The sequence below is a fragment of the Pangasianodon hypophthalmus genome, chromosome 3 (assembly GCF_027358585.1).
Source record: "Pangasianodon hypophthalmus isolate fPanHyp1 chromosome 3, fPanHyp1.pri, whole genome shotgun sequence".
Lineage (NCBI taxonomy): Eukaryota > Metazoa > Chordata > Actinopteri > Siluriformes > Pangasiidae > Pangasianodon > Pangasianodon hypophthalmus.
In genome coordinates, this window is record NC_069712.1 from 21,637,847 (window position 1) to 21,650,335 (window position 12,489).

General features: G+C 41.4%; 1 protein-coding gene across 1 annotated transcript in view; it reads right to left on the bottom strand.

Annotated features, from left to right (window-relative positions):
• Positions 1-1,569: 1,569 nt before the first annotated feature.
• srbd1 (S1 RNA binding domain 1) overlaps positions 1,570-12,489 on the bottom strand; it is a 54,410-nt gene continuing 43,490 nt past the window's right edge. The window contains exons 17-20 of the mRNA XM_026943393.3: positions 12,137-12,304; positions 10,737-10,871; positions 3,401-3,585; positions 1,570-2,096 (exon numbers count right to left, since the gene is read on the bottom strand). Coding sequence (XP_026799194.3) covers positions 1,804-2,096; positions 3,401-3,585; positions 10,737-10,871; positions 12,137-12,304 — 781 coding nt within the window. The 3' untranslated portion in view covers positions 1,570-1,803. The remainder of the gene's footprint in view (positions 2,097-3,400; positions 3,586-10,736; positions 10,872-12,136; positions 12,305-12,489) is intronic.

Genomic DNA, 12,489 nt, shown 5'->3' on the forward strand with positions numbered 1-12,489 from the left:
ACTAGCTGTACCACCCAGGAAAGACACGCACACTCCTTTTCCATGGATTTTAGTTACACATCACAGCAAGGCCCGACTTCATCCACACCTGCTCTTAACCGAGTGTGCGGAGTAGCAGCATCAGCTCAGCCAATGGACTTGATGGCTCTCTGGATGGTGGCGGCAATGAAGCTGCCACTTAATTGGCTCTTATACTAGCTGGCTCACGTATTGAAGCTGTGATTGAAAGGAGCTTTGTAATGACACAGGTGACTATGGGGATGCTCCATCAGTGCTGACTACTCATAAGCTGAGAGGATTGAGAAATGCAATGCGCACATGGTGACTAAAAGGACTGTAACGACAAGACACAAAAGCACTTACAATAGACAGGGCTACACAAAGAAATATTAACTAGAAAACAATATCTTAAGAAAAACAAAAGCACAAATAAGTTTCATTTTCTAGCCTTCATGTAGCATGATAGTCCACCTATGACAATAGACCCACTGTAATGGAACCCAATGAAAAATCTCCAATGTGCCACTGCAGCTTTATCTGATGAGACATCTCCATAACAAAAAGAAACAAAATGCAAACATCATACCCTGATTCGATATTCTTTCTGGTTTCTGGGAAGTGCTCAGGGCTCTGTGTGCTCTTTATTTATCCATTTCTTCATTTATGCCACATATATACAAACAGATTGGATAATAGAGAAGAGGGAATATGGGAATAATTTTGAAGGGGCTGATTAGCACGTGGCTAGCTTGGGATAACTGGGTTTAGCTTTTCCCCATGGCTCCCTAAGTCATATTGCAGTCTGGAAGCTGCTCGGACAACCCTTTTCTTCCTACTTCCTAATAGACTGTCAATCAAACATTTCTAAGGCAAAAACATTTTTGACGAAACACATTTTTGACACAACATTTTACAGTTTTTAGATGAATAAATCAGGAAAAGTCTTCAGGAAATACTTCAGGGTTATTTCATCAGAAATTCTGTTAGAATTATTTTGGGAGTTGCATGTTTGATTGTTCTTGAAGGGATTGGCAGATGAAGAGCCAATGATCATCAGTGCCTACAAGATTACTCCTTTTACATCCAAATTACTGCTCAACTACCGCTCCCTTGCTACTGGTAACCTGCCAATTCCCACCCACCACTCTACTCTATCATACAGCAGCTACCAAACGGGGGAGGGTTAAAGCTAACATTCGAACTGCTCCTCCTGCTGCATCACAGGGCAGCATAACAGAATCAGAGGAAAGCGCTATCTACCCTCTTCCACATACATGAGCTCACAGATACCCACAATTAGCTAGTGAGGGAGTATGGCAACCCTCCCACCCAAAGAGCATGGCCAACATTGCTCCCTTGGCTCCCAGTTACGAATGCTTGTGGCATTGTCAGGATTTGAATTCGCAATCTCCCAAGGATAGGCGAACACTATTCTGCTGCGCCACTTGGAAGCGCCCCAGTTACTGTTTGTAACTCAGCTACTGGTTAGTGCTGTTAATTTCTTTCCAGTTAACTTGACATAGTTTATGTAATGCATACTTTAACAAACATTGATATCATAAAAACACACACAGAAAACTCTTTAATTCTGTATTGTCAAGGTCATTTCACTGCACCATTATTCATTAGCATTAACTACAAAATCAAAAATAGAAATGCAAAATAACTTTTGTACTTGATCTTTGTAGCACAAAGCAATTACTTGGGTAGGACCAAACCTCTATGTGAATTACGAAGTGTTTCTAGATTTTCCCATTATTTATTATAAGTAGAATGCCACATGTTTACTTTGATCTGGGGATCCTATCTGAGAACCCTAATTAAGTCCAAGGTGATCCGTTTCCTCTGAAGATCCACATCTATAACCCGGACTTCAACTCGCTCTCCTGGTCCTATAGCAAGACTTCTTCGCCTCTTGTCAGCAGGCAGTTTATCTTGAGTGATGTAGCGCTTTGGGATGAGGCCTGATCGGCCCACTCCGATGTCCACGAATGCCCCAAATAAAGCAGTGTTTTCCACACGCCCCGTTAGAACTGTGCCCGCATGGAGATCACTCATGGACACAATACTTCGCTTAAAGACCGCTTGCTCAAAGTCTGTGAGAAGAGGAGAGGACACCAAAATTTAAGACCAAACAAGCAAAAAAGAGGATGGAGAGAAGAAAGAGAGTAAGATGTCACTTAAACACGTTAAAGCAAGTTCATTTTAAGTTTCCAAAGATGTTTTCTAAGTCACAGCAAAAACACTCATCTAAGACCTAAGAGTTAGCTGGAGCTGCATAAAGCAAGTGAAATTGCTACTCCTCATACCATTAAACTTCTCTGAGCCCTGTCTCAGAATTAATTTTGTCTCTTCTAGGGAAACTTTCTTTGGGAGGTGCTTTTAGATAAACACAGCCTCTCCACAGGCTCTGCAGTCCAAAAAACATTCATCTCTGATTATTCTAATCCGGGACATCTTACCAAACGCAAGGTTCACATGGCAGCTATTTGTACAGCTGGCTATAAAGTGAGCCTCATCAGGACTCCAAGTAGTGGAAGTGAACCTGCAAATTCCTAAGGAGAAGGTAGTATCCCAGGCACCACACTGCACACGGCTTTGATCACCTTGGTTAATGATTTTCCCCTGCACCAAGCCTACTCAAAATACTTAATATTAACATTAATTATACTCTGGCTGTAAAGACATTAACATGAACTCTTGTCCACCATGCCTGGAGAACAGTGTCCTCTCTCAGGACTGAGGGTAATGTTAAAACCAGGATGGGTATTTGCTGGGTTTAATTCTCACAGTAAGTAGCTGGGGTTTCACCACTCGAAGAGCATAACTCTGCTTTTGTCTTTAAGCCGCCCTCTTTCTCTCTCATTAATGATATATCTGTTGGCAGCACTGCTTTAATAACTTGGGTCTTCCCCCAAATTACACGGCAAGACTTCAAAAGCTTGGAGTACCGCCCAGATCTCGCACAGACCAGAGAGAGACTCTGGGGAAAGGAGTAGACAATCATAGAGAGAGAGGGAGAGAGAGAAACAGACAGAGACACAGAACTCTCTTTAATCTGTCTGAATTATGGTCATATGGGGAGAGTCCTTTGGTCTGTCTGAGTGTCTGTGCATGTGTGCATTTCGTGAAGGCAAAGCGTGTGCTGAGTAGTGCAACTTCCAATGTTACGAAATGATGCTGCAGTAAACTATTACACAGTATTATAGTACTATAATAATTAAGATGAAATTAAACATAACAGCATACCTAGCATGCCCAGTATGATTTTGTTTATCTCAGTGACTGCCAGCAACCAGCGATATTACAAAATAAATAACACAAAACCTCTGTAGAAGAGAACAGTGAGACCACAGAGGTGATCTAAAGCAGGGTGGGGGAGATGCTGGTTCCTTCTTACCCTGACGAATGTCAAAGCCAGGCGGTTGAGTGAGGCCATCCACAATGAGCTGCAAAGTTTCAGGGCAGGTGTTGAGAGACTGGGCCAAACACTCCAGACCACTGCTCATAACTGTGCTCTTAACTTGCTGCTGGAGCTCAGCGCTACCCAGCTGGTCCAAACTGCCACCAATGTGAGACAAAAACCTGGAGAAAGAACCAAAAAAAAAAAAAAAAAACAGACTACAGAATGAGAAGTTCAGAAAATGAGGCAGTTCACTGATAAATTTCATAACAAATGTATTGTTTCAGAGAGAGCCATATTAACACTAAAGACTATGTAATGTAGGTAAGTAAAGTTCACAAAGTCCAGAAAGATGCTGTCTTAATGAATGGCTTTTTAATAGAGCTCCCCAGAGGCTAGCGGACATGGTGGATAAATGTTGTCTCTACCTCTTCAACCTCATATTCCAACTCAGCCTGGGAAGAGATATCTGACGTGCAAGAAAGGAGGCGAGGAAAAGGGAGTAAAGGTGAGACTAATTATACTCTAAATCTTGATCTCCAGGGTCCCAAAGATGAACAGTCTGTCTCCTTCTATAAATCAAGTTGCTTTGCAAGTATATCAAGAAGGGCCACTGGTGGGGCCTCAGTGAGACAACAGAAGCACTCCCTTGAACCAAAGCCCGACCTAACACAGAGCAGATCCAGACGCAAGGGCTTACCATATGTTAGACTAGCAGCCATAACGTGGAACAGAGCACTGGCAAAATGTCTTCAGCTATATACTATACAACACAGCAGAAGTTAGCTTTCAGAAATGAGACCAGGAGATGTTAAAAGAACCATACAGTGCCGCAACGCTTCAAAACCCATGTAGTTTATGATCAAGTTACAGATTTTTTTAATCAAATAAAAATCAAATAAAAAAAAATACCCTACTAGTTTCTGTTTTATATAATTGACAGCTGATTTTACAGAGCTGAGTAAAATAACTGATTGTAGAACTGAGTGAGACCTTGTATTATGTTTAATAAATTCTAAAATAAAATTGTGATGATTCTTCTCACAGTCAGGTGTGTGTACGCATGCATGTATGTATGTATACATATATACATATCTATATCTATCTATCTGTCTGTCTCTCTCATATATATATATATATATATATATATATATATATATATATATATATATATATATATATACACACACACTATCTATTCTATCTATATAAGTTAGATAGATAGATGATTAGAAGAATAGAGTATCAGCGCAGGCGTGGGAGGTCAGCGCAGCGTGTCCAGGGGTGGCTGTGGAATGCTGGGTTGGGGGACATACTGCCGAGCCAGCCTGCTGATGGATAGCCGTCGCCGTGGCAGCCTGACGCCAGCTAGCCACCGCAGCTGTCATCAGCGTGAGTGACAGGGCAGGTGGACCCAGACTCCACCCACTTCCTGTAGCACACAGAGACACATTTCTGTAACTCTTAAATATGTGCTTTACAGGAATTCTAAAACACTACAACAGAATACTGCTCCTCCCAACACAGCTTTTAGCACTTTGTGAGGACATACACTAGTAGATGAATGACACCAAAATGACTGCCATCACCAAAACTTAAGCAGGACTGGGCGATACAGAAAAAACATATGCTACTTGAGGACATGCACACAATACATTAAACACAATCAATGCCATGATAAACAAAAGTTGCACAAAAGTGCTGTATAAAAGTGTCACTGGAACTATAGTTGGATGAGACAAAAATAATCAAATATGTTTGGCAAAAAATATCTATGGATGGCTTTTTGTGGCTACTAGCCTAGAGGCTCTTGTGAAGTTTGATGGCATCATGAGATTTTATCCCCAACCTGTTGCCTCTTCCAGCAGGTTATAATAGAGCTTTTAGCAAACATAAATCTAAATAAACACAAATGGTTGTGGTAAAGCAAAATCAATAGTGCAAAATCAATATGCGATGGGCATCTCAGTCTCTAGATTTTAACGCTACTTAAAACCTGTGGTCTGAATTGAAGTGATCCAGCTACATGCGTAAACCTAAGAATATAATGGTTCTGTCTATACAGCATGGAGGAGTGTCTGAGATCCATCTATAAATGTCTCAAACCTTGTACACGCATTACAGAACGAGGCTCTGTGAAGGCTTCACAACATTGATTGTGAGGGTGCAGATAATTCTGAACTATTTTCCAAAAAAAAACTACCCAATGAAACTGAAAAATGAAATACTGTATTAAAGCAAAACTATGCAGTGTCCCAATTTGTTTGTAATTACATATGTATACGGAGTAAAGAACAAAAAAATGAATTATTATATCAATACACACACACAACACACATATATATATATATATATATATATATATATATATATATATATATATATATATAATGTGTGTGCGTGTGTGTGTATTTTACATTATTATTAGCCACTTTATTAAGAACACCAGTATATTCAGGCAATTATCCAATCATCTGGAAGCAGCACAATGTATAAAATCATACAGATACAGGTCAAAAGCTTCAGTTAATATTCACTTCAAGCATCGAACTGTGGAAAAATGTGATCTTCGTGACTTTGCCTGTGGCACAGTTGCTGGTGCCAGACAGACTGGTATTTCAGAAACTGCTGATCTCCTGGGATTTTCATGCACAAGTCCATACAGTTTACACAGAATTGTGTGAAAAACAACACACACACACACACACACACACACACACACAAAACAAAAACAGTTCTATGGGTGGAAGCGCCTTGTTAAAGAGAGGTCAGAGGAGAATCTCCAGACTGGTTCAAGCTGACATGAAGGCTACGGTAATAAGCATTCTTTACAACTGTGGTGAGCATCTCAGAACGCACAACACGTTGAACATTGAGGCAGATGGGCTACAACAGCAGAAGTCCACATCAGCATCTGCCCTGTCAGCCAAGAAGACTACAACGGTCACAGGCTCACTGCATCTAGACTGTTCAAGACCAGAAAAAGACCAGGCAATGTTTTTTTCCTGCATCCAAAATTTACAGGAACCATTTGAAGGTAATACAGAAAGGTCGCTGCAATCCTCTAAGGAGTCACGAAGGAGTCTGTTAAAAATTGGATACCTAGTATAGTCACACGGCTGCAGCTCAGTTTGTACACTCAGTTTTCAGTTACATCCAACACCACCACGTTCACTGGCAGCCACATGTATTCATGAGTGTGTGTGTGTGTGTGTATATACAAGAACTAATTAATTCATTATGCCAAAGAGTAGAAGAAGGTTATGCTTAGGTTAAATGGTTGGTTGGTGATTTGATGATATGTCAATAGCATGAAACTATACGGTACACATTTCAGAGATATCACAGATATCATCTGTAACAATCAGCAACTTCATTCTGAGTTAGTATTAAGAATGTTATTTTATCTTTTGTAAATACTGTAAATACTGAATAAAGATTACTTTTCAAAAGCTTTTCAGAAGCTTTTCATAATGTGTATGGACTGTTGGCAGCTTGATCAAAACATCAAATTTTGGAGAAGGACTTTTGTCAAACGTCCTGTTTCTCTGGAAACTTTGTGTATTTGTGTTTATAATCTTTTTATAATAGCTCAGGAGTACACAACATTTCCAGAGAAACAGGCCATTTGGGGTCCTTCATCAGTATTTAGCTTTATATACCCTTATTTGTGCATGTCACAACTGCATATTTAGCCAAAAGTGATAATCTAAGTCCCCGAGAATGAAAACAACTGAAAAAATTTTTTTTTTTTCCATTTTGACACTTTCCTGAGAGAAAATAGTACTACAAACAAAAAAAGGCATTCTTATGAGAATGCTTACTTTGCAGTTATTAACAGTTCAGAAGTGGCCCTGGGTTTAGTAAAACAAAAAAAAAATAATCCATGCCTTTCCATGTGAGTTTGGGCTCTGAGTTATGAAGTGCTGGGAATACAGAAACACCCACATGCACACACAGTTGACGAATTCCAATGTGTCTCCCAGCTTAAGCAGCCTGTATGTGGTTATGTCTGTACTTCAGTATCACTGCACTGGGTCACATGGGAGGTGCTGCGTACAGTATATCTGCAGCTGGATCTGCCACTGAACTCAGATCAGAACACGCTCTTTCAACCAAACTCAGTTGAGAGCTGATAGCAGGATCAAATCTGGCCCAAGAGGATCAGCAGAGAGTTAGGGATCATGTTATACTCCTGGGCTCCATTTACCATCTCTGTAAATCAACCGCATGCCCGCTTTCAGCTACATACATCCTCCCCAACACAGTCACCCCACCTCTGTGTTGTTCATCAGAGCCGCTGTGTCTCTGTAGCCGTCTCCCCAGAGCTCAGGGGCTGAGCGGCCCAGCCGTGCTGGCAGAGAGGAGAGCTGCAGTGCTGCACTCTGGCTGATTTATGAAGAGACGTTTTGCGGGTGTGGGAGGTGGCGTCCCATCAGGCCATGGGCTCGGGTTTCCCCTGGTGTGTTTGTGTTTAGAGGAGCGAGCGGAGCACGATGGTGCTTCACCATGGGCCTAATGAAAAGCAGCTCCGCTCCAAATACACAGGCCATGCGGTGGGCCTTGAAAGCGAGGCTCTCCAGACTCAGCCATCGGCAGTTTGCATTCGCTCCCATTTACTCGTCTACGATGGTATTCCGTAGACAAATACTCAACGGCACACATGCTTTATGATGCAAGCCTAAAAGAAACATTAAAGTGCCATTAAAATAAAAAGATGGTTTTTGGATGCGTCTCTTGGTGTTGACACAAATAAGCTGGCATATAGATATTTAAATTTTACTGTTGAGCATTTCTGGGAAAACAGTAAACTTCTTTGATGATGCCCCCATCAAATGCTTTTTGGAATACATTAGTCCTGCTCATATAAACAAATTACAGGTATCGCTCTACTTTAGCTGCTAATTAGCATCGAACGTGGGTCGCTGTTGGAGTTTTGGCTGTACAGCTTCCTGCACATTATTCTCCACCCAGATCATACCTTGTACTTCACAACAAAATCAGTGAGATACGCAGTTAGCATGCTGCTAATATGAGATAGAGAGAAATACAGACAGGCAGTCAGAGAGAGAGACAGAGAGAGAGAGAGAGAGAGAGAGACAGAGACAGAGAGAGAGAGCTGTTGTGGAAATCAGTCAAGCTCTACAACATGCTCCCCCCCCACTTCCTGTTTCAAAAGGAAATACGTCAACAAGCAGAATCGAATCATGGCTCTCAAGTTATTTCACAGCCAAGCCATAAGCACTCACAGCTGTGAGCAACTTGTTCAATGCCAATTTACACACTCTGTATTTATACAGTTGTTTTTTTGGACAAATGTATAACCCTTGTTTTTGGAACAAAAATAATTTTTTTCCATATAATTTATCTTTCATTATCTCACAACCAAGACTACTAATACTGTTCCAGTTTGAGTATTATTGGCTAGGCTAGCTAGCTGGCTAGGCTAGTTGCTCTCCCCAACATTTACTGTCCCCAAAACACGCTAAAGCAGAGTCAGCTCATATGCTACCTTATATGGTGCTTGGAAGTTCTAATATACCACTTCTGTAGTCACTTTCATGCCTGCTATATCTCCCAGGGGGATGTTTCGTTAGGTATTTAGTCATCTTTGAGTATGCATCTAGCTTTTTTTTTTTTTTTTTAAACACACCTTCCTTTGGAAATCCATCAAGGGGTCAGTTTGTGTGTGCGCGTGACGTGGAGGTGGTTCCCAGTGGTAAGGGTAAGAGTATCAGGTTCATCACATTAGAGCAACACGATCCACCATTACTTCTTGCTAGCCCATGCTATTCAGAGTGGCTATCGTGCAACGATCACTCCCAGAGTGAGAGGAGAGTGGGTGCACCACTTCTATCCAGACACAATGCACGTGCCTGACTTTAAACCTTTTTTGCTCGTCCTCACCAATCTTGAATGATGTCACATCCTGCAAGCATTCCCAGGACTGAGTTATAGCTAGAAAACAGAGGCATGAAGAAGAGTGCAGGAGAGAAGAAAAGACTGATGAGTCCACTGCAGAAATGGGCTGTAGATTGTTGGGAACATGTCAAGCTTGCCATTGTCATTATAAAGTCATTGTTCAGATGACCTGTTCGCATCATTAGTCATCTCGTTCCAGCTCAGACGGAGACTTGTATCGACCATTCGGCACACTTTATTAACAATTACCCAAATTCCTCCCATACTGCCTGAAAATTCTGCTTTAGGTCTGCTACATTAGCCTGGGAGTACATTACTAACTCAGCACTGCTGGTGGCCATGTTTAATCAAACCCTGTTTTTCCAAGAAAAATAGGCCTGGGCTCACAGTGACAATTGGAGTCTAGCAGAACATCCATTAGCACAGCATTTGGTAACGATAGAGTCTGTCAATAATACAGCAGTCAGCTAGGGAGGCTTTTCTGCCTGGTTTAGTAGGAAATGAAGCCGAACAGAGAGAAAGGAAAACAAACAGAAGGAGAGTGAGACGGGAGGATATGACAGGGTGATTATTCCCCCTCTCCATGCCCCTAAGTGGCTTTATTAGACCTCTAACCCCCACAGATGCCTCTGATGACAGATTTGGCCAAGCATTGGTGGACAAGCACTGCATGCACAAAACCCTACTGATTATCGGACAGCGATGGCACTCTGCGCTCAATAAATAGTTCCTCGGTCAGTTTATGGATTAATCAAAATGGCATAAATGTGAAAATTTTCCAGGCATGAAAATGGATGTACTGCCAGAATACACTGCGTAGTCAAATTTATCCCAAGGCATGAATATTTGCTACCAGTATGCTGCTTCCAAGGTGTACTCACCTATGATCCACACACACACACACACACACGTTAATAAAATAGTAAGCTAAGGAAGCAGTATCTCCCATACTGGAAATGGGATCAAACCATTACACTAACTACGAATCGGAATGCCAAATTAGATCAATTTCCCCTCGCACACAGGAACATTCATTTTGACTTGCAGCTGTCATATATCCGCCTCCAGGAGCTTCCATCCTGGCACGTCTCCTGGCATCAGCCATCAGGAGTGTCAAACTGGAGCAGTCTAAACAGACTGGACTAGCACAGCTGCAAGCATAGCTCCCATTCACAACCACTGAGCCAGAAGCACATGCTTTTCATATGAGTAGCAATAGCACTAACAACCCTCACACACAACACACACACACAAGTGTGAGAAACACACTGGGCCAGATGCTACTACTCCATTTAGGCGGATAGACTACCCAACACACACGCAGTCCAAGCTATCAATGCATTCTTACCAAGAGGAGTGTCAGTGCAAGCATACCAGCAAGACAGATTCTTAAGTGGAGCTGGGCTCTCACCTCATGGCAAGGCTGTATGACTCCGGATGGATGCATGTTTGGTCCAGAGGATTAGGTTTGCTGCATATGCCTTTGCTCTTCTTAGCTGTTGACTTCTCGACAGTTGCAGAGTTGGACTTTACACTTGAGCCAAAGCTATATGAGGGAGAACAGAACATAGATTACTAGTGGAGAATTTGCAACACGGCTGTAAAAGCAGCTCAATAAAAAAAAAAAATCTTAATATTAGGTCAGGGAAATTAGCAAAATGTTCCACTCCACAGGTAAGTCTCATCATTTAAAAGAAGATGCTAATTTGATTGTTGATTAAATCATTAATTTACAAGGGAAAAATTACACCCAGATAAAAGGTCTAAGACTTATGCTGTGTCCATGGCGCCTTGTAAGTGGTAATGTGCAAGTTGTAAGAATGTCATTTCCCACCTTGGGATGTTTGATGTGTGAAGTGGGTAGGATGGGGAAAAAAAAAAAAAAAAAAAAAAAACAACAACAACAACAACAACAACAAAAGAAACATGGATGCCTCCATGAAAGTGTGTTGTTTGTTTGCTCTGTCAGAGCATGTAAAGCTCATAAAAAGCTTCTTTAACCACACTTTTATAGTGGTTATTGGTTCTGTTCTACTATCGTGAACTTCAAACATTTATGCAATATTTTGGACTGAAATTGCAGTACAGCAACAACAGCAGAAAATAGCAAGTAACTTAGCAACAAGCTAGCCGGGGAACATTAGTGCTAACTAATGTTAATGACTGATTTTTCAACACAGTAATTAGTATGATCAATGTTATAGATTTAACCATGTACTGTGTCTGTATATTAACTGATCTAAAGCCGATGCAACTATAAACTAAATTAAATGTAGAGAAGGAGTAATTTACACTGTTCACAGTGTGTGCGGCCATGTCAATTTGACATCACTCCGTAAACGGGGAAGGAATTGGTAGAAATTTAACCCAAGTTGACCAGTTTAAATTACAAGTTGAGGGGGCGGTGTTTTTTTACTGGCTGTAGGTGGGGAAGTACAAGTTACAACTTTGCATCCAATGCAGCATAAGTTCTGGGGCCTATCTCAGAAGAACTGGGTACAAAGATATCAATCCATTGCAGGGTATCACATGTACACTTTAAAACCTAGTGGCAACTTAGAGTAGCCAATTCTACACAGAGGATACAAAGATAACACACGAAACCCCACACAAACCATAACAGAAGCTTATGATTGAACCCCACACCCCAGGCACAAACCCTACCTCCTGCAGCACTCTGCTACACAGCAGTACTTTTTGAATTTTACCTTCTATCTTGTAACAGCATCATAATAAATGCACTTTTCTGCTAAAATCAGGATCTGTAGAATAACCTTGTCAGAGAACACGCATTAGCATTAGCACTGGTACCTGCGAGCGGTCTCTGGGTTGATGCGGATGAAGCCGGCAGACTGCTGGAAGCTCTTTGGGCCAAGGCCTTTGACCAGCTTTAGTTGCTCTCGGTTGAAAAAAGGCCCATTCTTTTCTCTCCACTCCACTACGCTTCGTGCCCGGCTTGCATTCAGACCTGCAACGTGTCTACAAAAATGCACAAAAAACACTTCCTTTGCTTCTTCTTGCAATATTCAATGGACCTTTGAAAATTCAGGAATATTCAGTAGGCACTGACTTTCCATTTTATGTATTTCTCATCTAACTGCAACTTTGAAATCCTGCTTGTTTTTGGAATTAGTCACTGCCACAGATGTCAATACCTCCCTTAT